The sequence below is a fragment of the Chlorocebus sabaeus genome, chromosome 21 (assembly GCF_047675955.1).
Source record: "Chlorocebus sabaeus isolate Y175 chromosome 21, mChlSab1.0.hap1, whole genome shotgun sequence".
Lineage (NCBI taxonomy): Eukaryota > Metazoa > Chordata > Mammalia > Primates > Cercopithecidae > Chlorocebus > Chlorocebus sabaeus.
The window spans coordinates 57,528,636-57,556,023 of NC_132924.1; the positions used below are offsets into that span (position 1 = coordinate 57,528,636).

Sequence of the window (27,388 nt, forward strand, 5' to 3'; positions counted from 1 at the left end):
CACAAAGTGAGTGCTCACCAAAGCTTGACTGTCCTTTCCCACCTCTGTTTGCTTCAGCTTGTTTGATCTCCCCTCCCCGACCGGATTAGGCACCTATTCTCGGTCTTCTCTCTTTGCAGTGGCAAGGAGCAAAAAGGCGCTTGGCTGAAAGCGCTCCGCTCCGGCGGTGGGGCCTTCCGTGTATCTGGTCCGCCCAGCAAGCTGCGGACCCGGCGGGGAGGGGCGGGGCGGGCCAATCGGCGCTACCCCAGCTAGGCTGCGGCTGCAGGCAGGCATAGCCTTCTAGCCCGTCGGTGTCTGCGCCCATCGATCCGTCTGTCTGTCCCCGACCATGGCGAAGCTGATTGTGCTCACCCTCTTGGGGATGGGACTGGCACTCTTCAAGAACCACCAGTTTTCTTACCAGTAAGTTGGGTTGTGGTGAGGGCTGCAGCTCACCCCCTGCCAGCTCCATGAGCCCCCAGAAAGTAGGGTCCAGGCTGTTAACAGAACATTTACAGGCAGGTACTAGATGTACACTCTGCAGGGGTTTCCTAAATGTTTGTCCAGCTGTCATGTGCCCCTTGAAAACAAACTCTTGCTCATGGCCTGAGACACGGGATAAGGAGGCAATTGCCAGGGCTGTGAGTGCCCAGGTTGTCAGCATACACGAATTAATTTTTCATGAAGATTTGTGTGCCCTGGCTACAGATTCACTTCCCAACCCGGAAGGAAACTAACCAGGCTGGGGGTTCTCCTGATATTTTGTGAATTAGAGAAAGGAGTCCCCGTCCCTTCTGCGCCTTGACTGCCTGGCCATGGCAAACCTTCCAGGCTTGAAGATTCTCAAATTGAGGCTACTGAGGGCCACAGCAAAACTGCGTGTGGACCCGAGCAGGTGGGAGCTAACATGTGCCGTGATGACTCGCTTCAGTGGGGGCAGGCCGGGAAGAGGGAGCCCTGGAGCCAGCATCTGATGTCCTGGGGTTTAGCTCTGCTCCGTGACTATGGGATTTTGGGCAAATCCCTTTACATCTCTAACCTTTACTGCTTCAGTAAACTGGAAATGGTAATACACACCTGCCTGGGACAGAGTAGCTATTCAATAAATGTTAGTTCCCTGCTTCCCTTTAAAGTATTTAATAAACGGTTAAGTGTTACACAAGGAGGTTGGGGATATTTTAAGAATGCATCAAAAGTTTCATAACTTTTAACAGGAGTTCATAGTCTAGAGATCATCCTAGTCTCTAAGGCTTAGTCAACAATGCCTTATTTACTCTAAAGTAAAACCCAATCAACATTAAATATAAAAAAATTATATGTGCTTATGGACTAATTAGAAGCTTATATTCAGAATGGGTTTTTACTAATTATTGTAGAGGTTTTTCTAATTTTTTTTTAAGTTACAGAGTGCTAGAAAAAAAGTAAGAAGCAGTTGGTAATCTTGGCTTTTAAATCATGTAAAAATTACAGTTTGTGAGTTTTTATTATAGGTTTATTATAGGAGATTATAGGTATAGATAAAAATATATCAAGGATGGGTTGCTGAGCCTCCTGGAGTGGCCCAGACAGAGGAAGGAAGGGAAATTGTACCCACTGTTGGAAACCCCTAAAACCTAGCTACTCAACTGGGTCTGGGGACCAGATGCCTGAGCATCACCTAGGGGCTCCCTGCACATGCAGAATCTCAAGCCCTACCCCACACTATTGAATCAGAACCAGCGTCATTGAACAAAATCCCTGGGGGATTAGAGACCATGAATCTGCCCCAGGGAGAGAAGGCAAGAGATGATATCCTGAGGCCTGCATCAGGAGCAAGGCAAATCCCCAGGGCGGATGCATCCTTTTTTCTTCAGACTTGGAGTGTATGTGTGTGGGGCTCACAGGAAGCTATATGTGTCTGGGCTGGAGGGAACTTATGGAAGCACACAAGCGATGCCCCAAGAGATTTCTGAGTTTCCCAGGTGGGAGCAGCACAGAGAAAGGAACTGAGAGAGTTCCGCTAGACCACGAGTCTCCCACCTTTGTAGTCACTGTATGTGCCACACAAGTCCAAGGAATGCCTTGGATGATGGTAGAAACAGCTCCCCTCCCCAACCCCAACTTGGGCTATGGAATGTTGCAGCGCTGCATCTGTATGGCAGCTTCCTTGTCCCTACATTGCTAATTGCAATACGTGAGTCCACTGAGTTTCCCTTCTCAGAAGGAAACCACAAAGCTAACGTTGGGCCTCTCAATGCATTTCTGCCATTCCATGCTTACTGTAGGTAACACACAGTTGTGGGAAGAGAGTAGTGGTGGATTCCTGATGACCTGGGTTAGATCTAATTTCTGCAACTTTCAAGTTATTTTACTACTTTATTTCAGAAAAGTTCCAGCCTGTTTCTCCACCTGAAAACTAGGGGATAATGATACATATTACAGCATAGATGTATGTGTGTGTATATATATATACTATATTTATATAAAAACATATAAAATATATATACACATACATACATAAATCAGGCATATAGCAGGTGTCCTGTAAATGTTAGCTTTTATAGCTGTCATATGTGATCTCAAAAATGCACCTATGAAATCTACTGAGTGATACTTGAATATGTATTATAATTATACCTCATTGAAACTCTGAGATAAGGACAAATAATCCTCCAACCCTCCAGCCTCCCCTATGAGCGCAACCAACGCCATCTTCTCAGTCTGAAGTACTTGCCTTGTATCTCCACAAAACACTTCAGTGGACATTTGCAGAGTACCTTCTCTTTGCAAACATTGTGTTTCTGCTGGAGGTTATAGGAATGAATAGGATGCAGTCTTCACTCACCAATTTTAAAGTCTACTAGGAGCAAAAGAACAAAAACTGACAACTGTGAAACTGACAACTATGGTAAGAAAGTTGACAGACGTATATGTGAAGGTTCCTGAGGGTAAACTAAGGAGTTATTACCCAATGAGTTATTACTCCAGAAGACTGGAGAAGCTACAAAGCATCATGAGTAGGGGTCTTCCCAGTGGGTAAGGGGCTAAAGAGCATTCTAGGTGAAGGGAAAAGTGTGAGCAAATAAAGAGGTATGAAAGAGATACAGGGAAGAGTCCTTAGTATCATGACACCTAGTTTCAAATCCCAACTCCACCCTCTTAAATAAGCAACCACGTGCAAATACTGAGTCTCTCAGTGCCTCCATTTCCTTACCTACAAAACAGGGTAAACACTCATCTTTTTCTCAAAGGTGGCTAAAAAGATTAAATGAGGAAGTATGTGTGAGAGCCCTTATTGGGACTTGGCACATAGTAGGCCATGAAAAGGAATTTGAATGAATGAGGCACATGTAGGAGCAGAAAATAGACTGATGAGAGTGAATTTGGCCCCAAGAAGAGTTTGAGAATGGATATGGATTTCTTAATGCCTAGGCAAAGATCTCTGCTTTCTTCTGTGAGCAGCCAGCATGTGTTTTCACTGAACACTTCTGCTTTGGTTTGGATGTTTGTCCTCTCCAAACCTCATATTTGATCTCTAATGTTGGAGGTGGGGCCCAGTGGGAGGTGTTTGGGTCATGAAGATGGATCCCTCATGAATAGATAAATGCCTTCCTTGCGAGTGAGTGAGTTCTCACTCTATTCATTTTGAGAGAGGTGATTGAAAAGAGCCTGGTACCTCTGCCCTCTCTTACATCCTCTCTCATCCTGTGATCTCTGTGAGTACTGGCTCCTCTTCACCTTCTGCCATGAGTGGAAGCAGCCGGAGCCCCTCACCAGATGCAGATACCCAATTCTTGAACTTTCTAACCATCCAGAATCATAAGCCAAATAAACCTTTTTTCTTTATCAGTTGCTCAGCCTCAGGTGTTCCTTTAGAGCAGCACAAAGCAGACTCAGACAAGTTCACAGCAAAGGCTGTATGGTTTCTGCACAGAGTTCAGAGTCTAGTGAATCAGGGACATATCTCAGACATTGACCCTTATCTCTTAGGCCCAGAACGTTTGGACTTAAGCCTTTGACAAGATAGTTCCTAATAAATTGAAAATGAGGTAGAAAAAATATGAGTTGGATGATAATAACACAGGTGAGTCAGTTTTCAGGTGCCTCATCCAGCTTTTAAGCAGTGTTCTCTGTAGATTTTGCCTGGTTAGAGAGCTAAATGTGAGCTTTGCATTCACACTTGAATTCCAGTCTCTGCTCAGCCACTTCATAACTCTGTGGCCTTACAAAGCCACTTAATCTTGGTCATCTGTGACTTAGGGAAAATAACACCTCATGGAGATGTTTCCTTAAACATCGTATGCCTCGTATAAACGAGGGCATATACGGTACCTGAACTGTAGTAGCAATGATTATCCTGTAGAGATATGACATTTTTGGGCCACAAATTGGAACCCAAATCAACAGGTGCTGACTTAATGCCTCCTTGCCCACCCTGGGCTCTCTTTAACTAGGATTATTCTACCTTTTCCAGGCTAGAGATCATCTTCTAGCCTGAATTAGAATAGGAGCTGAACAGTTCTGCCTTTCTGTATCTTTTGTGAACCCATATGTTTAGTGACCCTTGTGAGTCAGGCAGTGTGAGTATTCTTCCCACGTGGTTTTGAGTGAAAAGTGAATTTGACTATCCTTGGTGTTTTTCACAAGTCTTGGCCCATTCAGTGATTTTATGTCCTTGAATCTCTCCTTCCATGCCAGTCTTTGTGTTGTCCTTGGTTATGACCATCACCCTTAACATCTTGTACCTGCCCTTCGGTTCCTTGAGGGCATGCTACAAATATTCACTACACTTTCCCTAGACCAGAGTTTTTTCAAATGGTGGGTAACAAAGTCAATTTAGTAAATAATTACTAACATTTTAAAATAAAACAGAATTGCACAGAAAAGTTAGGAATGTATCACACAAATTAGGGCGAGTATTGTTTGTGAAGCTTGATTCAGATGTGTGTGTGCATGTGTGTGTGTGTGCATGTGCTGGGTGTTCGCACCATATAAAATACTTTTCCTAATGTGAATCTCCGTCTGAAAAGTTTGTAAGCCATTGCTCTATCACTTCCCCTTTTATTTCCTTATTGTGAATTTTTGCATTATAATGTCATTATAATGTCAGATTTCCATTTTTGAAATACCTTTCCATTTCTTAGGTTATGGACAGATTCCAACTTTCTGTTGATGTCTGCTTTCTAAGTTCATATCCATCGATTAGGAAACCACAATCTCCTCACAGTCCAAGCCTTCATCATCTATTCATTCATCTCTGTATTTCTAGTACCTAGACTGGTGGTTCTTTACTCTGGTTGTACGTTGGGACAAACTGTGGCACGTTTACAAAGCAGATTACTAAGAGGCACCCCTTACCTCTTAGGTCAGATTTTCTTAGAGAGTGAAAATGATAGCCAGTGACCTGGTGGTAGGAATATACTCATTTTTTTCTGAATGAATAAATGAAAGATCAATCGCCCCCAAATTCCTATCATTTTGTACCACGTCAGTAAGAATTTTATCTAGTGTATCTGTTCCCCCTGTAGCCCATCCTCCTCCTGTGAGTTCAAGTCATCAGGAGGACAAGTAAACTTCTTAGCCTATCTGAAACCGGATAAGATTTCTAGGGATATTTGGATAATTGTCACTACCTGCCTTGACAATACTGTATCACTAGTTCTCAAAAAAAAAAAAAAAAAAAAAAAAAAAAAAGTTTATTGTTTAAATCTCTTGGTTGTGCTAACGTCATCTGTTTCTTTCAAATGCCGCATCAGTAGCTTCGCTCTGCTCAGGCAGTTGGCTGGTACTTCCTTCTCACATCTGTTCATTTTTCCTTTGTCCTTTACTCAGACGTTCTCCATGGTGTTTATGCACTCATATCTGATAAGTTGCTCCTGTGTATGTGTGTGTGCGTGTGTGAGTGCACCTGTGTGTGTGAAATGCCTTTTTACATGCAGGCCTTGTGCATGATTTTTTTGAAGTTACAAATCCTTTCAACATACCTGTATTTTTCAAGCACTACATCACAAAGCAGATGCCCAGTCCAGTCTGTGGAGTCAGACTGAGCAGATGAGTAGGAGGCTGCCCATCTGTCAGCAACTCTAAAACATCAGTGGAATAAACTGGAACCATGTTGCCATTTACCTGGACTTTCCACCTAGGAGTCCTTACACATTGATGAAATTGCTCCTGTGCCTGCCTAAGTACACAGAGCCCTGGAGAGGGTACTGTGTATCTCTTGTGTGTACCTATCCACCTCTGCTAAATAAACACTAAATTTTGTATCCAGAGTTCCCCACTTGTCTTGCCCTGGCCTTGCCTGGAAAAATTGCAGGAAAAACTCTGGAGTTGAAACTCAGGCAAAGTACAGTGAAGGAGAACTTTGTGGGTTGCCTACCTTTGCAACTTAATTATAATTTCTGAATAGTTTTGTGTGTGTTTTATTTCTTTCTCCCCCACAGAACGCGACTTAATGCTCTCCGAGAGGTACAACCCATAGAACTTCCTAACTGTAATTTAGTTAAAGGAATTGGTATGTATGTGAGAGGAAGAAGGGTCTCATTTGAACTTTCGGTATTTTTTTGCTTTTTGTGTGATTAATGTGCCTGTTTAATTTTGTCGAAAAATAAACTTTTGAATCAGGAGAGTCAGTGGTAGTTAATGATAAATACCATGTTGTTTGACTTTTGACTTTACTAACATATTACCAAGGTGTTGGCAGTTTTGGTTGTTTGTTTTTGATCAATAGAGCAAAAAAAAAAAAAAGAAAAATAGAATAAAGTTTGATTCCATGGTAATTTAACCTGAGGAGACGGCAGAAGAGGGGCAGGAGAGCCAGATAAAGCAGTGAATAAAGGTAATTTTTTTTTAGAAAAGCTCTGACAGGACTTTGCAATTACCACAAGGCTTCTCCTTATGTGTATCTCTTTTGATATTGGAGAGGAAAATTTTTTCCAGAAGCTCCCAGCAGATTTCTCCTTAGATCTTATTTGTCAGAGCTGGAGGACAGGCTGGTGCCCTAGCTGCAAAGGATGCTGGGAAAGTAATTATCGAACCTCCAATGTGGGAGGCAGGCCCTGTCAGCCAAGATAAAAGGGTAGGGGAATAGCAGCTGGGAGGCAACCAACAAGGAGAGTCCCCGGGCTCAACTCTCCAGCTGGTTCCAAGCAACAAGCTTTGTTATTTGAGGACAATTTTTTTGAGATCATGCTTTTGTGTGTTTTGGGTATTTCTGTTGTTGTTGTTGTTGTTCTTTTAGAATTATTCATCTCAGTTGATTAAGGCTCAGGAGGCTAGACCAGATGACTTAGTATCATTAAATTTCACTAGATATCTTATGGTGCAATTGTTTTCTAGAAAAATATGATATTGATATCAAATATCACTGGGTTTTTGAAAAGCATACTTTTCACTAAGTGTATAAATACCTATCAAATAGTTCATTTTTCTCTAGATAAATTGAAATGTTAAAAATTTACATGTACTTAAAGTATAACTAACTTGAAGACAGTAATATTTAACTGATGTTTGTAATTAGTAGTAAAAATTCATATTCTGGATCACCTAAAATGTATCCCCATTTTAACTCAACTATTTGGAATTTGCTTATATTTTCAATATGGCTTTCCAAGGGTTTAATTGTTTTGGAACTATTAAGTATCAACACATATTTGTAGTTTACCCCGTATCTTTGGAAAACAGCAAGTTCTTTTCAAATAATCATGGCTTTTGTATATTTTGTGAATTTCCATGAACTTTAAGAGGTTTCAGTCTTTGAGGAAAAAGCTCTAGTCCATCAGTTTAAAACAAATATACTAAGTGTAAATTTTAATTAAACTTGTTAATGATATTAATGTATTTTTAATTTCCATATAATCACATTCATCAATTTGAATAAATGAAAGAATGAATTATTCTGAACCAGTTAAAGAAGAGTAACATATAGCCCCAGTTTCAAGTGAGGTGTTAAGAAATGGATCCACTTCCTGCAGTAATATGAAACAACCTGTACTTTTATTCTCTTTTCTGGCAGACACTGGCTCTGAAGACTTGGAGATACTGCCTAATGGACTGACTTTCATTAGCTCTGTGAGTGTTTTCTTCCACTTTTCTGTGTTCTAGAACGTTTTCTAGGACTGGCAGTTTAAGTCTTTCACTTAGGCTTTCTGTATACCAATGCCCACTTTCAAATAAAATGAACAGCCGTGGTTTAAAAGACAAATTGTGTATGCATTGACACTTCTGCTATAATTATGATCATGCTTCTGCTATAATTATGATCATGCGTGTTCCATGCATATTTGTGTTCTTCGGTCTACATTGAACCATATTACCTTAGCTTCTATAGCAGCAATTTGTTTGTGAGTTCAGTGTATTCAAGAATGGTTTCCCCTCAATTGTCTATTCCCTGAAGCACTTAAAATTGCCATATTCAAATATTTGCTAAATTAAATATACATTTAATGTATACTACTTCACATGTCATTTCAACTTTCACATTTTTAAACATATTTCAGAATAAGCCCTCTAATTTTACATTGTTGATAGGTCCCAATTCCCAAGCTTTGAAGAGAGAATCTACCATATTTGTTGAAACTCTCCTGCATATAGATCACTATGGTAGCTGATACAGTGCAAAACAAAAGAAGTCCACCATCTGGCCTGGGGATCATAACATAACAGAGTGGATAGGAAACAATAGACAATCATCCAGTCATTTAAAAACCTTTGCTACCTCTTGTAATTTATTTAGTCCAGTTTTCTCTTACAAAGATAGTAGATTAGTCATCCTGCAAAGCAATGTCTTGCAAACATTTCTTGAGCAACATAAGGCGTATTTTAAGCAAAATCTTATATGGGAACCCAATATATAAAACAACAGCTTTGTTGTTTTGATTGAAGGCTAAGAAAGGAGTAGTTCCTCCGACCCACTAAACCTCTGTCTTTGAGATGCTTCCAAGGACCTACGAGGGAACAGTGTAAAAGCCATAACCAATATTGTATCTGTATTCCTTGCTTCTATCATTGAAGACTATTATTAATTGCCTCTTGGGTCTGCTCTTCCATTTTTGATCTTTCTCATGGGATGGAAGCTGTAGTGTGGTGCACATATGATTTTGCTGCAGGGGATGAAAGGGTTTGTGTGGGGTGGCCTAGTGGAGCATTTGGCTTCCAGAAGACTTCTCCTGGGGACCCATCATGCAAACTAACTTAAGAGGCTTCCTATGTGGCCATCTGGCTAGCTCTGTGGTTTGGAGCAGTCAACACAAACCCATGGCCCATGCAGCGTCTCTATTAGCATTTAAAGTACTGGTATTGTGCTTGATTTTTCTCCTCCATGGTTATAAGGGATTACAATATCCTGGAATAAAGAGTTTCAACCCCAACAATCCTGGAAAAATACTTCTGATGGACCTGAATGAAGAAGATCCAACAGTGTTGGAACTGGGGATCACTGGAAGTAAATTTGATTTATCTTCATTTAACCCTCATGGGATTAGCACATTCACAGATGAAGGTAACAAGATTTACTGTTTATTAAAATCAAAACCAAATTTAAAACAAAAACAGAAAAACATGTCAATAAATGAATTATTTTTTCTCATCCAAATGCAGCATAATCATGAATAAGGTTCTTACTCTGGGTTTTAAACTTACCCCCTATGTTAATTGACCCTTATAGTAAAACCACTAGAATACTTGAGAATGCTAAAATATTTAAGATTTGTAAAGCACCTGATTTTGTAAAATACCAACATTCACATTATCCCTATAATTACCATAATAATAATATCCAGCCCTGATCATTATAGCTTTTCCATTGTTAACAATTTTCAAGACTCAGGCATTTACAGGAACAGATTTTTCTAACCCAAGGCATCTGCAACCTATAGGTCCAGTGACAGAAAGTCACCATGGTCAGTTTTCTGCCGGCCCCATCACCTTTAGTGCCTCCTGTCTGCTGGTTCCTCTGTTCTGTGTTCAAAATGCTCTTCTGCATGTTGGTCCCTTTCAACACAACTTGTTGGTGTCATCCTTTATGTATTTACCCCATTTCTCCCTTTCCATTTGCTGCTACTTCCTTGTCTCTATATTAATTTTCAGCCCCAGTTGCACATGGTAGCACCTGAAGAGTTTAAAAAGACTCGATGCCAGCCCCCAGCTCGATAGATTCTGATTCCATTAGTCTGAGGGAAATCTGGATCACAGTACTTGGTAAAAGTTGTTCAGTTCATAAAAATGTCAGGCTAGGGTTAAGAACCACGTTTATACCCATTACCCCCATTTCATCATCAGACGATCCCTCATTCAGTTCCTCTTCTGGACTTTCCCCACTGTGGGTGGCTAAAATTGCTGCCTTGAGACTCATCAGTGATGTTCCTATTAACAAATCTCCTCTCTTCCCTTCGTCCCTCTCCTTCCTTCCCTCTTCCCTTCCTTCCTTCCATAACCTCCTTTTGTTTTTTGTTTGTTTTGTTTTTGAGATGAGTCTCGCTCTCTCCCAGGCTGGAGTGCAGTGGCGCAATCTTGGCTCACTGCAGCCTCCACCTCCCGGGTTCAAGCAATTCTCCTGCCTCACCCTCCTGAGTAGCTGGGAACACAGGTGCATACTGCCATGCCTGACTAATTTTTCATATTTTAGTAGAGATGGGTTTTCACTGTGTTGCCCAGGCTGGTCCGGAACTCCTGAGCTCAGGCAATCCATCCACCTTGGCCTCCCAAAGTGCTGGGATTGCAGGCGTGAGCCACTGTGCCCAGCCTCCTTCACCTCCTTTTATGCTGTTGACCATTTTCTCCTTCACAAACTTGCTCTTCCCTGATGCTGCAGTGCCCCTAGCTGCTCCAGTTCTCACCCTACTGCAGGTTTCTCCCCAATTCATTGTTTTGTCACTCATTGCCACTTCCCTGAGCACTACCCCAGAGGTCTTTTACTTCCTCTTTATTTTCTCTATTTCAGAACTTTCAAACCAGTGTCACACTGCCTGCTTTCTAGGAGGGCATCCCCAAATAGGGGTATTATTATTATTCTTTTCACTAGCCCTTCACTTTTAATGCCGCAGGTGCTTACTAGACAATTCTATTTGGGTTCCTTTCCTATAGACACTTTAAACTTAAAATGTTGAAAATGATTTTCCATCCTTTTATCTTTCCTTTTCTTCCCCATGTAACACACACACACACACAAACACACACACACACACACACACACACACACACACACATATATATCCCTTTCAGTGGACTCTCCACTCATCCACCCATTCATCGCCATTACATTTTATTTAAAAAATATTTTTAAGTGCAAAGAAATATGGTGTTTGATGTTTGGATACTTTTTAAAATAAAAATGAGGTAGTATTACACAACCTCTTCTATAAATTGCTTTTGCATTAAACACTACATCATGGACTCCTTTACATACAGCACATTTGCAGCTGCTTTGCCAAGGTGGTTTGGGATTCGGTTGTGTGGGAGCACTGTAATATAGCTCATCTGCCAACGGATATTTAGGTTGTTCCCACCTTTATGCTCATTGCAAACAATGCCAAAATAAACTTTCTCGCACATGTATTTTCTGTGACTATATCCTTAGGATGAATTTCTAGAAGTAGAATCCACTGCACAAAATGTGAATCCAGGTTTTAATCCTCACTTGAATTTGATTTCCATACCCTCCTTCCTCAGCTATATTCAGGGCCTTTGGATTCTTCCTTTCAAATACCTCTCATGACCTTTCCTGTCTTTTATTGCCAGTGGCATCGTCTTGCTCCAGTCCCTTCTCTCCACATTGCTGGATTACTGCTGTAGCCTCAGCTCATGTTACTCCTTGGTTCAAATCGGCCAGTGAGCAAAGCCTGGATCTTCACCTTAAGCCCTAACAGGACCAATTCTGGCTCCCTGTGGTTTCAACCCTCTCACTCTCCCACTCTCTCTTGCCTTCACTCTGCTCCCACCACAACCTGATATTAAGTGAATATGCCCAGGAAATTCTGCCCCAGGGCATTTGCACATTTTCTCTCCTCAGCCTGGAATGCTGTTTCCCTAGATATCCACATATTCGTTCTCTTATTTCACTTAGGTTTTTGGTCTAACATCCCCTCATCAGAGAGAACATGCCTGACTCCCATGAAGATAATACTTCATTACTCTCTATTCTTTTATCCTGTTGTATTTTTCCTTTGTAGCATTTAACATGAACTAAAATAAATTAAACACTTGTTTGCTGAAAGGTGTAATGAAAATCATCTTAGCAGCTTTCTCTGTTCAAATCTTCTCAATTCAACTTGCCAAATTTTGCATCTTGACATGGCGAAACCCCGTCTCTACTAAAAACACAAAAATTAGCCGGGCATGGTGGTGGGCACCTGTAATCCCAGCTACTCAGGAGGCTGAGGCAGGAGAATCATTTGAACTTGGGAGGTGGACGTTGCAGTGAGCCGAGATAGCGCCATTGCCCTCCAGCCTGGGCAACAAGAGTGAAACTCCGTCTCAAAAAAAAAAAAAAAAAAAAAAAAAAACAAACAAAAACAAAACAAAACAAAACAAAACCCACCAATTTGATCATGTCAGAGGTTTCAAAAGACTTACTCTTTCTTAAGGCAAAGGCCACAATCTAACTTTTACTTGCCAACTCTGATCACACATTCTTGACCGCTTAGATGGGTCGCCTTTGTATTCTTAAACTCGCACTGACCCAAGGAAGCTGCTTCTGTTTGCTACTATTTCTCAGATGTTCTGTGAAATTTATCACCTCACACTGTGTAAATTACACTTGAGCACACCTTCTCATATTGGGAGTTCCCATAGTTTTTATCCCTTTCATCACAACTGTGCATCTTGTGGAGACCATTTGAACTGGAAAACTTCAAGAGTTCTTTGGAGTGTTAGTGTCAGTGATACTCATTCTTAATTTGAGAATTTTTTTTTCTCCTGTGGAATTTTGAGTTTTCAGAGACTGTCACTGGTTCTTCCTTGAGCCACTTTTCTTTGGAACAGGAACAATCACAAATGCTTCTCTCTACAAAGAGATGAAAATATTCCATCTGCCTGACATCCTAACTACTAGCTGGAGGTGGGTTGAAATTGGTTTTTGGAGAGAGGGCTGACAGTGAGAGCTTAGTTAATGTTTCATTTTTGTTTTTAATCTCCTCTCAGATAATGCCGTGTACCTCCTGGTGGTGAACCATCCAGATGCTAAGTCCACGGTGGAGTTGTTTAAATTTCAAGAAGAAGAAAAGTCGCTTTTGCATCTAAAAACCATCAGACATAAACTTCTGCCTAAGTATTGAGATACAGCACATTTCTATTTTCCTTTAGCTGTAGTGGATAGTTAATCTACTTTTGGTTTTTCGTTTTGGCCAGAGTAGGTATGGCTGTTCAACTCTCATTTCTAATGATCACAAACTCCTCCACATGCTCTTCTGAAGAATGTTTTGAGGACTCAAGCCCCTCAGAGATGGCCCATTCTTTTCCTCTCTTTCCCAGTGGCTCCTGGCCTCAGGATCTCCATTCAAGTCATTACCAGGAAAAAATCCTGCTCTTCTTCGGAACCAGACTTAGTATTTCAAACCCAAATAGGCTTCATAGATAAATTTAACATCATGAGCTTATTTATTTATATTAAAAAGTAGACTCTGGGAAGTTTCCATGAATTAGAAACACAGACCCAAGAGGAGACCCTAAATCAAGTGCATGTAAGACCTCCTTATACTGCCTCCACTGCTGTTCGATTGCACAAAATTTATGCAATAGCAGATCTGTGGTAACACTCAATTCCACCCTAGGCGCCTTCACATAACATATGGTGAAATAAAACACTCAAGGATCCCCAATCTCAGTCAGGTTCCTCACATGCCCTATGAAGATCTGACTTGTAAGGCCAGTGATGGATTTAGGAGAACAACCTGACACTATCTTCTAAAACATTTACCTCCAACTCATTACGATTGTCTAGAATCCCAACCTATTTTTGTATAATTTATGTATAGCATTTGACCACCTCCATATCTGTAAATCTAGATGTGTACTCTTTGCAGGTACCTAGCTAAGGGCCTGGTATGTGGTGTGCACTCTGTGATACTAGGACCCCTTCCTCTTCTTTCTTATCAGGTGGTTTGAGGATGAGGAAAATGAGATTGGAGAGAAATTGAGTTACTGGATGAGGGCCAATCAATTCACTAGTGACTAAGTAGGAACTCAGGTCATCTTCTGCTCCAGTGGGATGAGTAAAAGTTCGGAGAACAGCTTTTGGTAGAAGAGTTCATTCATACATTCATTTAACAAATATATTTTGGAAAGAGAATAAAGTTACTGAGTGTTTGGAGAATGTGAAGAACACCAAGATTTAAAGTAGAGAAAAGTATGTAGAATGGAGAAGCTGGGTTAATAACACTAATAAATGAGCTTTCTCTGTACGTCAGGTGCTGCACTAACTAATTCAAACAGATTATTTTATTGATGTTTTACAAATACCTTCTGAATTAGATGTTAGTATTATATCCATTTTGGATTTTTAAAAAGTTGAGGCTTGGAGTAATTGTTAAGTTCCCCTAGATGACATCATCAGTAAATGGTGCAGCTGTGATTCTAATCCTGGTAACATGAGTTCAGAGCTGGTGCCTTAAACCGCTACAAAATAGTGAAAAAAATTATATGTTTTAACATTTAATCTTGGAAATCTCAGATTTGTCTAAGCTACCGGGTTGGAGTATTTTTTTCTTGAGCCAGTTGCAAAAATGTTGGTCTTAGGCAGCATAGAAGGAGACTGAAAATAACCACGGTGCCATAATTAACTAGAGTTCTGCTCTCTCAACCCAAGGATTAGCTGTGTGTATTTTCTTCTTTGTATTTTATGGTTGTTTATAACATTAATATTCCAATTACTAATTTTATTATAATTTAAACCTGTTATTATTCATATATCACAAGCATTATTATTGGTCATTTACTGTATGCCAGGCATGGTACGAAGGCCTTTGCATTTGTTATTTCATTTTATTCTTACCCTAGCCTTTCAAGGTATACAGAGAAAACAGAGGTTTAGAATAGTGGCTCAAAATTTAGTGACAATGCTGTGGCCCCACATTATGATAGCAAGCAGTGTCAGGATTCAAATGAAGTCCATCAGATTTCAAAGCTATTACTCTATTACCCTTTCAAAATTTGTTATTTATTTACTTATTTTACTACACCCCCATTTCAGCAATAAAAAGTTATTGCTCTAAACCATTCCATTCTGCTCCTTTCTGTGAAAAACAGACAAATGATAGTCCATCATACTAATTTCAGAAATTTACTTTTATAAAACAGAGAGTAAAATCAGATTGCAGATTTATGTCTGGTGCCCGTCCAGACTAATCCTAAATTCCGAGACTTTTTTTTTAATGTTGTAATAGTGGCTACCATTGATTGAGGATTTATTGAATGTCATGCTCCCTGCAAAGCACACAACAGGCATTGTCTCATTGTAATTCCCACTGCAACTCCACAAATTAAGATCCTGACCCTTAGTCTTCTACTAATGAGCTGTATGACTTTGAGAATATCATTTAACCTCTCTTTACAGATGAGAAAACTTAGGCTCTGCATGCCTGTCTAACTTGCCTGAGAGCTCAGAGCTGCGTCAGAGCTGATGCGCTGGCCACGACGCCCTCTGCAATAGAGCAAAGATAATTTTCTCCCAGATCATGCCCTGGGGAACTTCCATCACCTCAATCAGCAAAGAATGACTCACTTATGTGTTCACTATTGTACCTATTAAAGCAGAAAAATAGACTCATATATCTTACATTTTCAGTGACAGAGAGAGAATCCTAATCAGAAAGGGGGGGAAAAGCCATAGCATTCTATTTCTGAGCATTCTTGTTCATGGACATTTCATTCAGTTTAGAATCACGAAATCTTAAGGCTGGAAGATAGACCAGTCTATCATCCTGCTTTCACAGATAAGGAAACTGAGGTCCTGATATGTGAAAGGATTGATTTTTCTTAGATCACACAGCTAATAGTAGCAGAGCTTTAACTAAAATGCAAGTATCCAGGCTGCTGGTTCATCATTTTTTCAGTTTCTTATGGGAGTTAGTTCTATGTGAGCACAGATATGTGCGCACATTTTTGCCCTGACAATGATTTCTGGCCTAATTTAATTTCTACTGAATTTATGTATTTACACACACACACACACACACACACACGATGTAACACTATTTTAAGATACATATAAAAGGATTTTTATGTTACAGTGCTATAATCACTTCCTCAGATTTCTTAGACCAATGATTGTCTTTAAGGATTGATCGGCAGGACTAATTTCATATTAATTCTGTTCCATTATAGCTAACATGAAGGCTCCATCCCATATCTTGATTTTAGGAATAGATGGCGATGAATGTCAATTCATAATCCTGTAATGTTCAATACCTTCACCTTATATATGATGTGTGTATGTTTTATTTGCAGTTTGAATGATATCGTTGCTGTGGGACCTGAGCACTTTTATGCCACAAACGATCACTATTTTCTTGACCCCTACTTACGGTCCTGGGAGATGTATTTGGGTTTAGCGTGGTCGTATGTTGTTTACTACAGTCCAAGTGAAGTTCGAGTGGTGGCAGAAGGATTTGATTTTGCTAATGGAATCAACATTTCACCTGATGGCAAGTATGTGAACTCTCTGAAATGTAGTGAATTTACTCAGATTCTCAGGAGATATCTTGGAATATATTCTTTTTAAAAGTAATATGATACATTTTAACATGTTACCCTAGTGAGATAAAATTAGGAAAAATGTAAAATGTCTTAATTTTTCAGGGGGTAAAATTTATCAAATCAAAAATTTCATTGTGAAGGCATATTGGTTTTGTTTCCTTTTTGGAAAAAAAAGTACATTTTAAGAGGGGGAACTGTGATGAAGATTTAGTATGTCTGAATAGACTTGTTTTGAATAAAGATTAGAGTGTATAACGAGATGAATAGTATGCAGGTACACATATGTCAGTAGTTCAGGTTTATGACAAGATAAGGAATTTGTACCAAAATGTAAATCAAGACAATACTTCCTTCATCAAGAAAGTATTACTGTGAAAAACGTCAGTTTAAGCAGTGTGCTTAGTGATGTAGTTGATTTATAATGTTATCTCATGGGGCCCTACAACAAACAATTTGCAAACCAACATTGGTCTGGAGACTGCATTTTGGGTAGCATTGGTATATGCATTAAATATCTATATCCATCCATATATATGCCCTTTCTCATCTTGCATCATCATCAATGATTTCAGAGTCAGTAACATATGCTTAGAAAGAGCAACAGGGGCCAGGCGCGGTGGCTCACGCCTGTAATCCCAGCACTTCAGGAGGCCAAGGTGGGTTGATCACCTGAGGTCAGAGACCAGCCTGGCCATCATGACTAAACCCCGTCTCTACTAAAAATACAAAACTTAACCAGGCATGGTGGCACACTCCTGTAATCCCAGCTACCAGGGAGGCTGAGGCAGGAGAACCACTTGAACTTGGGAGGTGGAGGTTGCAGTGAGTTGCAGTGAGCTGAGATTGCACCACTGCACTCCAGCCTGGGTGACAGAACAAGACTCTGTCTAAAAAAATGAAAGAGAGAGAGAGAGAGACAGAGAGAGAAAGAGTGAGCGAGCAAGTGAGCAACAGGGACAGGGACAGCTTTTAATTATTCATATCATAGACCAGTTTTTAAAAATAGAAGATAATCGAGCAGTAATTTCTTTTTCTGTTAGGGGGATGCACAGTGCTTAGACTAACCCCAGATCTTTGTGGGGTATGACTAAAGCCACAGAGTCGGGACCAGACTCAGGGCAGAAGAGGAGGAAGACTTCTCTCGATCGATCCAGGCCAAGCAGCTTTTCTTCTCTCATATTTTTCTCTGGATTGAAACAAGGAGCTGTTGTCAAAGGGCTTTCCTGCAACTTTCCTGGGAGAGAACTCACTATCCCCTGAAATGCAGAACCTGGGGCTTGACACAAATTGACAAACCAAAAGAGAAACACTGTAATACATTTTACTCCCAGATACTAAAAGTTGGTGTTAGGGTTAAGTTCCTTCCATACTGATAAGGACAACTACGTCCCCTCCTTCAGAAATAACTTTGGAGAGATTAAATCCCTCTGTGCACTGTAAACTCACTGAGTTCTTTCAGAATTTAGTGTGTTTGAGATGGGTTCCATTTTCCATTCCTTAAGCGAAGTTCTTCCCTATGAATAGTTATTACAACTTCATCTTAATCTCTCAAGTTGTGTTACTTCTAGTACTTTGATGTAGCTCTTTCTTCTTTGAAGGTATGTCTATGTAGCTGAATTGCTGGCTCATAAGATTCATGTGTATGAAAAGCATGCTAATTGGACTTTAACTCCATTGAAGGTAAGATGTATTAACACTGTAAGTTTGCAGAGTGATAATTAGATTCTAATTGATTTGTGAAATTAAATGTGAAGAGAAAAGGACTGCTTAATTGGTGTGGGTGAGAACCAATTTTTCACTCCTTTATTAAGAGTCATTAGCATGATTACGTGTTTGTTGTTCATTTTTACTCAACTGCAGAGTGGCAAACAGCAAACCACACCCGTCACCCGGGAAGCTTGCATTCTTTCTGCTCTAGCAAACTTTGAGCTTGGCATTGTGTTCCCAGATCCTCCTTCCATCCCTCCCTTCCAGCCTTTCTTCCTTCCTTTCTCCCATTCTCCCTCTCCTCCACCTTCCTTCCCTCTCCTCCCCTCCCCTCTCTCTTTTTTCCTCGACGTTGATGGAACAGCCAAGAAATAGTCTCAACTTGTACTTAATGCAGGGCTGCTCTCCACAATGTTGATGAAGTCCACGCGCTCACAATGGCTGCCGGGTGACCTGGCTGCTCCTCACCCCTCTGCCTTTTACCTCCAACCCTTGTGTCCCTGCCCCACGTCTCCTGCCGCTCTCTCAGAATGGGGCACCACTCCCTCTGCTAGGAGGAGAAACCTTCCTCCAGACCTCCGCGGCCCTCTCCTTCATCTCCCTTCATTTTTACTAAAACGTCAGCTCGGTCTTCGAAACCTGGAACTGCTCCCTTCCCCGGCATATTTTCTCTCGCCTTTCCTGCTTTATTTTTCCATTCAGCATGTATTGCTAGCATACTATATATTTTATTCTTCCCCTTTATCACCTGATTCCCGAACTGGGGTGTAAGCTCCACAATGACAGGCTGTTTTTCTATTTGCTCCTAGTACAATTCTAGTTGGAGCTGCCTAGTTGGCATTTAACAAATAGTTGTTAAATTACTGTGGTGGGGCTGGGCATGCTTCAGGGGTTCACCTCCTGTCCCCACCAATTCTGGTCGTTTGAAAGCTGGAGTCAAAAGGGGTGAAAACACAAAGGATTGGAAAGAGAGACCAAGAGCAAACTAGAGCCCTATGAAAGCAGCCCTCTACCTCTGCAAAACAACAAGATGTTGCTTTCCTGCCATAAACGCCCACTGCAGGAAGCACTGTCAGCGCCAATTGTATGACTGTTCCTGTCAGCACATCCGAGGGACTGTCATGAGGGGCCTCACTCAGAGAAAATTACCTTAAAGCAACATCAAATGTAACATCGTGTTTGACATTAAAAATCACTGGCAGGGCTACTTTGGTATTAGCTCAAGTAAAATGGAATTTCACATGCTCATACTGGCTGAGGGAATAAAAAACAAGCTGCAGTTTTAACAATAGATATTTCTGTAAAGCGAAAGTTAAAGAATTTTATGAGAATAGAACCCAGTGTAACATACCTTCACCACAGAATGTCAAGGCTCTGCTCCCACCAGGGCGAGACTGAGGGCAAGGGCAATTTCAGCAATAGACCATGTCTGTCTCCCATCATAAAAACCCCAAAAAGGTTATCCATCAATTGTCACATTATCCTTTCTTTTGAAAGATTGTATTAATTAATGTCAGTTAATTAATACTCGAGAGTGCCAAGTAATTTGATAAACTAGCCGAGACTAATCTTAAATTTTTGAGGAGGTGTAGATGGGTTTATGTCCAATCGGATATTATTCAGCCTTAAAAAGGAATGAAGTTCTTGGCCAGCTGTGGTGGCTCATGCCTGTAATCCCAGCACTGAGGAAGGCTGAGGTGGGTGGATCATGAGGTCAAGAGTTCAAGACCAGCCTGGCCAACATGGTGAAACCCCGTCTCTACTAAAGATAGAAAAAATTAGCCATGAGTGATGGCATGTGCCTGTAATCCCAGCTACCTGGGAGACTGAGGCAGGGGAATCACTTGAACCCAGGAGGCAGAGGTTGCAGTGAGCTAAGATTGCACCATTGCACTCCAGCCTGGGCAACAAGAGCAAAACTCTGTCTCAAAAACAAACAAACAAACAAAACAAAAACGGAATGAAGTTCTGATACCTGCTACAACTTGGATAAGCCTTGAAAACATAATGCTAAATAACATAAGCCAGCCACAAAAGGATAAATATTGTACAATTTACTAATGGGAAGTACGTAGAACAGGCAAATTCATGGAGACAGAAAATAGAATAGAATGCTGATTACTAGGAACTTGGGGGAGAGAAGAACAGTGAGCTATTGTTAATGGGCACAGGATTTCTGTTCGGGGCTGACGGAAAGTTCTGGAGAGGGATAGTGATGATGGTTGCACAGTATTGTGAATATACTTAATGCCACTGAGTTTTATACTTAAAAGTGGTTAAAATGTCAAATTTTATATATATATTATCACGATAGAAATAATTCTCTCCTCTCTCCAAAAAAGATTCCAGGACTTAGTCAATGGATTAGTCACACTTTGATGAACCTCAATTCGCAAAAACTTGGAATATTTGTTAACAGAGAATACAGTTTTTCCCAAAGAGAGTAATTTATTAAGTTTTCTTGACCAAGGAATGCGAAATTTTCCAGTTGCCTTTGTGGGAGTGTGAGATGTGATATGCAGGGGTCTTGCTGTGAGTTAGCATGGAGAGGAATTATTTATTTGCAAGGCAAGGAGTTCATTGTTGGACTCAGAATAGGTTCCCTGCTGGACTGTCAGCACTTCCGTGGCATGAGCTGTGTTTGCTGGGTACCTGGTGCTCTCTCGATGCTGCATTCCTCGCAGAGCTCATGTAGGAGCTTGGTAATTGCATGTTGAATGAATGGGATCCCAGGTTTCTGTGTCCTTCTCCCACTCCCACTCTCATCTCAGTAGGTTTCATCTGCCATGGAATTCGCCAATCGGCTATGCCGCTTCCAAAGATAAGAGCAAAGCCCTGCAACAAACATTTCCTCATTTAAAGACATTATGGTATCAGAGTGGTGTGCTGACACTGGGATGGACGGGGATTTAGGGATGGAGAAAGCATGGAGCCGCCTGTCTTGCCTGTCTCTGGGGTAAGAAAGACTGATGGCTCTGCATGGTGGTGAGAATGAGGCTCTGCCACGATGCTTGAGTCCTCTAATCCCTCCCTGGGCATGTGAGGAACAGCTCTCATTTTGAGTAGGAGGCACAAGGAAGCGCTGGTTTTCTGCAGCTGTTTGTTCATGCCCTGGCCTTTACAATGAGTCATGAGCAGTTATTTACAGGGTCTCTGGGCACTGAGGTATGCTGGTCTCTGAGGTAAATGGTAGATATTATTTCTCCAACTGAGAATAAGAGGTAAACAAATAGATGGGATTTCTCCCTGGTAGAAGGCAGACAAGATGATGAATGGTGGAATTAAGAATCATTGGTATTATTTATGATCCTTGTACAAAGCCTCAACAGCAATCTGTGCAGTCATCAAATGCTCGCAACTTATATTTAGAGAATAAACAGCAGAAGAACAGGGAGTTGAATAACATCAAGAAACTAAAGAACAAACTTTTCCTCAATTTCAAGGCAAAAACGAGACCCTGGGTGATCATTTCTTCTCTGGCGGCACAGCCTATGATTAGCCATTAAAGAGTCCACATTTCATTGATGTTCTTCTCAGAAATGAATCTACATTTCCTGGTGGTTTTCTGAATGCTTATAAAAATATCATTTGCACATGACATTTTAGAAGCAGTTGTTTTATGCTGCACTGAAAACTTTTTTTTTTTCCAGTTTTAGGTTCATGCACAGATGTTGGTACAAATGATTTTGTCTAACTTTTAACAGTCTTTCTTGGTTTTCTGTATCTTCACCCTACCCCATTCTGTCCTGGAAACTGACAAAATACTAGCATAGACGAAATGTCAGAGGAATTTTGAGTCCTATTGAAATGGGGCAGAACTGTATCCTTGGAACCAGCAGTGTGGTGGCCAAGGACAAGAGGCAACTTTTCTCTGATATATTTTGCTCGATCACAATTGTGTTTTACTTTATGTCTTGTTCTTTTCTTGTTTTTAAACTTGTAAGTCCCTCGACTTTAATACCCTCGTGGATAACATATCTGTGGATCCTGAGACAGGAGACCTTTGGGTTGGATGCCATCCCAATGGCATGAAAGTCTTCTTCTATGACTCAGAGAATCCTCCTGCATCTGAGGTTAGTTTTAAAAATGAACCAGATAAGTGACTTTATTCCCAGCCGTTGTTTTTTTCAGTTGAAAACATAATTCTCAACTCTATGTGCAAATAAAAGGGGGGACATGGATAGATGATCCAAATGATCAGAAACAAAGGCTTTTGAAGGTGCTTTAGTCAGCGTCTAGGCAAGAAACACATGGCACACTTAAATTGGATAATTTGAGGGGAGTTTAATCAAAGGACTATATAAAAAATGTGTGGACACAGTGTAGGGTAATCAACAGAGGATAATGCAGTACCTCAGGGCTAGCGAGGGAGGGAAGAAATGAATACCAGAAGCCAGAACAGGTATACGGTGGTGGGTGGAGAGGGTTGCCTGAGAGGAACTTGGCCTCTGGTTAAGGGATCCTCAAAGAACATAATGACGCCATATTGCTATGGTTTAATCATTCATTTGTTACCTGCCTTCCTATTCAACTCCCCCTTCCTGTGTGGTGGTATATGCACAGGTCCATGCAATGGGCCAGTCCTGGAGCACATTGGCCAGCCTCTCTAGATCTTCCTGCAGGTGGCAAGATAAATCGCTGGAATTATTTTGGCTTAGAAGATCTCATCTTCCACCTTAGTTACAGTACTCAAAGGTCCCAGTTTTTGTCCATGGTCTTTATTCAGTGAAGTATTTTGGGTACAAATAAGAATTTGGAACCTACTTCAATATAGGTATTTGCACATTTACTGAGTTTTCAGTATCTACTAAGGGTACTTATTATTTACATCATATATATGACATCATTTTGACATATTTGTCTACTGCTGTGTATGTATTGTTAAAGCTGAGTTTTAAGAGTCCATTTCACCTGCCCAACAGGAAAAAAAAGTGTTAAAGCCCGTATCTCTTGGGTTAAAAAAAAATCCAAATGTGTATTTCCATTTACATTATGGCTCTCCTATCTTTTATCTCTAGGTTTACAGGACAATCGTGATCATGTTTAATGGAAATCCTTTTTGCCTTTTGCTAGTTTTTGGCTATTAGGGTTGCTGAATGGTATGTTTAATAGAATTGAAAAATGTATGCTGTGGAGCATTCAGTGCTCAGAACTGAGCAGAATGTTAGATTCTAATTGTGCTGGCTTGTTAGCTCATTTAGTTATCTTGGGTCGTTTGCTATAGCATGGACTTGGTTTGTTTTTCTGGAAAAAATACTTCATTTCTAATGATTGATCTGCAAAGGAATAGTAAAAAGTAGTAACAATTCATTATCTAATGCACTGCCCCAGAAGAGTGATTTAGTTTTACTAACAAGAAGCTTAGCTAAGCCAAGGTGCACCATCAACTATTTACCTGTAACTACTACATGTTAATGCTATGGCAATTTCCTAAGACATCTGTCCTTGGTGCCAGCTGTTTTTAAGAGGTCATTTTGAAAGTTCCCACAGACCCTTTTAGATCCAGGCATTGGCCTTCACAGTTGGCCACATTTGTGATGTACATATCCTTTCTTCAAGTCATTATATATTATCATAAAGGCTTAATAATAGAATGTGAGTTGAAGGGGAATTTAGAGATAATCTAGTCCCACCTGTTTCACTCTACAGATGAGAAACAAATGGTAAGTGGAAGATCCAAGACACGACCCAGGTCTCCCACCTCAGTGTAGTGAATCACATGCGATTGCTATTTTTGACAGCCAGAATGATCAAATATTGGCTATTTCATATGGTTGGCTTAACATGATACTATACTATTAATGATGCAATCACATTTCTCCTCAATTAAGTGAAGTAAACTGAACTTACAAAATTTTATACATTTAGAGACAGGAGGTTAACTTTAGAACACCTGAGTATGGTACAGAGATGTGGTTTTTCGGGGGTCACATTTTTTTTTTCTCTTTGTCTGCATTTTAAAAACCAGGAATTAAGTGTAAACATCCAGTTCCCTGACTTACATGAAAATACATGAAAACGGACCCGAATTACTGCATGGCAACCATTTGGCTGTTGTTGAGTGTATTAGTCAAGGTTCCCTAGACGGATAGAACTAATAGGATAGATATATATATATGTAAAGGGGAGTTTATTAAGTATTAACTTACCTGATCACAAGGTCCCACAGTAGGCTGTCTGCAAGCCTGAGGAACAAGGAGAGCCAGTCGGAGTCTCAGAACTGAAGAACCTGGAGTCTGATGTTTGAGGTCAGGAAGCATCAGCACGGGAGAAAGATGTAGGCTGGGAAGCTAGGCCAGTCTCTCCTCTTCATGTTTTTCTGCCTCTTTATATTCGCTGGCAGCTGATTAGATTGTGCTGCCCAGATTAAGGGTGGGTCTGCCTTCCCCAGCCCACTGATTCAAATGTTAATCTCCTTTGGCAACACCCTCACAGGCACACCTAGAATCAATACTTTGTATCCTTCAGTTCAATCAAGTAGACACTCATTGTTAACCATCACACTGGGTTAACAGCTTCCTCCCTCCACATTTACTTAAGTCCCCACTGCTCCCTAATGTCCCACATCCAGGATGTGCTGCTCATTTGCATTTCCTGCCTACCCCTGTAGGTTTAGATACTCTCCACCTCTGCTAAAGATCACTTGAGATCAGTACTCACCTGTTCCCAAATGAGGAAACAGGTGTGTTAAGTGTAATTTTGGAACAAAATAGGATTTATCTCATTGTGTAAGATTATACGGCTTATGGAGGATGACCCTACGCATAAGGTTGTTTTAAGTGACCTGACAAAAATGTTAATTCAATGTTATTTCTTTCACAGGTGCTTCAAATCCAGAACATTCTAACAGAAGAACCTAAAGTGACACAGGTTTATGCAGAAAATGGCACAGTGTTGCAAGGCAGTACAGTTGCCTCTGTGTACAAAGGGAAACTGCTGATTGGCACAGTGTTTCACAAAGCTCTTTACTGTGAGCTCTAACAGACCGACTTGCATCCACACCATAGAAACGGAGGCCATTATTTCAACTGCTTGCCATATTCCAAGGACCTAGTGATCTGAGCTGAACAATGAAGGCTGACCCTCAATGTGGACATCATGAAGCATGAAAGCACTGTTTAACTGGGAGAGATATGAAGTGTAGGGCTTTTTTTTGGAGAATACACTATCAAATCAGTCTTGGAATACCTGGAAACCTCATTTATCAATAAAAATCCTTCTCACTAAAATGGATAAATCAGTTATGTCGATTGTCAGATATTAAGTAACAGTGTGTGACCCCAAAAGTACTTACCCTAAAACATGTGTTGCCTGAAAGCACGTGTATGTATTGCTGTCTTGCCATGTCTTGTTCAGAAGACACAGGGAAGCAGGCCTAGCTCACGTGTCTTCAGAACTCCAGTACTCGCTCAGGGACTCCAGTTCACGGGCCAGAAAACTAGATGTGCATTATGAAGTTCCCCTCTACTCCACGCACATAGCAAGTCTGACGATGGCAGTCAGACTTACTCCCGTTTTCCCTTTGATACATGACTTTCTCAGTAAATATTAACCTGAATTATTCCAGCTCCCCTTGTACTCTTGCTTTTTCAATTCTCCTGTAGCAATGACACATAGGAAAATCTTAAAATTTTTGGGAGTGTTGTCAGACCTGAAAATTATGAGTCTCTATGATCTTGGTACAAATTGTACCTTAGAGTGTCTTTGACTTGGTGAAAGGAAGTTTGTTCACTGCGATGATTGGATACAGATTGAATCCCATAATTGACTTGGGTTAAGCTAAGTGTCCCCAAGGACTACACTGTTGTTGAGGTGGTGGTAGTGCTGGTGGGTTTTTGTTTAATATTTAAACTTGTTGTGGAGGCTGAAAAGAAAAAAAAATTGAAAGGTAAATAAACAAATAGAAAAGATCAACAACCCCTTTGGCTATCTTCTGAGACATGACTAGGAAGAAAACATGACTTTATCATTTTTGTTATAGAAGCTGATATATAAAGGTTACCCATTTTCATTTATTTGTCTGTTTTGAAGGTATAACCTTCATGCTGAATTACTTCTTTGGGGTGTTAAGGCAGTGACTTTAGAAACAAATTTTTTTCTTGTTTTTGTTTTTTGAGACCAAATCTCACTCTGTTGTCCAGGCTGGAGTGCAGTGGTGCAATCTTGGCTCACTGCAACCTCTGCCTCCCAGGTTCAAGGGATTCTTGTGCCTCAGCCTCCCGGGTAGCTGGGACTACAGGCGTGCACCACCATGCCTGGCTAATTTTTGTATTTTTAGTAGAGACGGGGTTTCACCATGTTGGCCAGGCTGGTCTCGAACACCTGACCTCAGGTGATCTGCCCACCTTGGCCTCCCAAAGTGCTGGGATTACATGTGTGAGCCACCGAGCCTAGCCAGAAAGGAAGTTAGTTCTAAGGCATTTGTTATGATGATAGTCTGGCATTTCAGAGAAAATGTTTTGCCAATAAATTGAGAACCACCAACAGTTTAAGATCACTGACTTGAAGTAATAAACAGGAACATTTTGTTTGGGTCAAAAAACCACTTTCTTCACATCAAGATTGGAGTTAGTCATGATTCCAGTGACATAATATCCTGTGCCCTACAAGGGCTCAATTATTCTGAGATGCTGCTCACAGCCCAGGATGCTGGGTTCTCTTAAAGACTGTCTTGAAATTATCAATGAGTGTGATGCTTAGGGATCCCCCCCGCACCAAACATATTTCCTTATTTAGAAAGAATGTCCTGAGTAGTTAGGCTCCCTAACATCTTCAACAAAATGACCACATTCTGTTCTTTCTTATTCTTGGTAGAATAAGCAAATTCCATGGAAGAAACAAAAGTCTATCCAATTTGACACAGCACATACTCAAGATCATTCAAAAAGGTACATGCCTTGGTTAGAAATTTCATAACGTACATTGTGAAAAAGAGGAAAACAGCTTAATTCATGTATTCTGTGATTCCCAAATCTAAATTTTCGCACTGACACAGGTTTAGTCACATATAAATTACAGTAGTTTGCGTGTG

The 27,388-nt window shown here is 40.6% G+C and overlaps 1 protein-coding gene across 1 annotated transcript; it reads left to right on the top strand.

Moving 5' to 3' along the window:
• The first annotated feature begins 228 nt into the window (after positions 1 to 228).
• On the top strand, positions 229 to 26,587 carry PON1 (paraoxonase 1). Its single transcript, XM_007982114.3, has 9 exons — positions 229 to 405; positions 6,405 to 6,475; positions 7,976 to 8,031; positions 9,292 to 9,460; positions 13,099 to 13,225; positions 16,402 to 16,602; positions 18,249 to 18,330; positions 22,302 to 22,430; positions 25,180 to 26,587. Exons 1-9 carry the CDS (start codon positions 332 to 334, stop codon positions 25,336 to 25,338), a joined length of 1,068 nt encoding a protein of 355 aa, XP_007980305.2. The 5' UTR covers positions 229 to 331; the 3' UTR covers positions 25,339 to 26,587.
• Positions 26,588 to 27,388: the final 801 nt, after the last annotated feature.

Excerpts from the sequence above, each read along its gene's own strand:
- PON1 (XM_007982114.3), top strand. The coding sequence starts at position 332 with ATGGCGAAGCTGATTGTGCTCACCCTCTTGGGGATGGGACTGGCACTC. Across the intron at positions 406-6,404 it reads AACCACCAGTTTTCTTACCA|AACGCGACTTAATGCTCTCC; the intron begins GTAAGTTGGGTT and ends TCTCCCCCACAG. Across the intron at positions 9,461-13,098 it reads TAGCACATTCACAGATGAAG|ATAATGCCGTGTACCTCCTG; the intron begins GTAACAAGATTT and ends ATCTCCTCTCAG.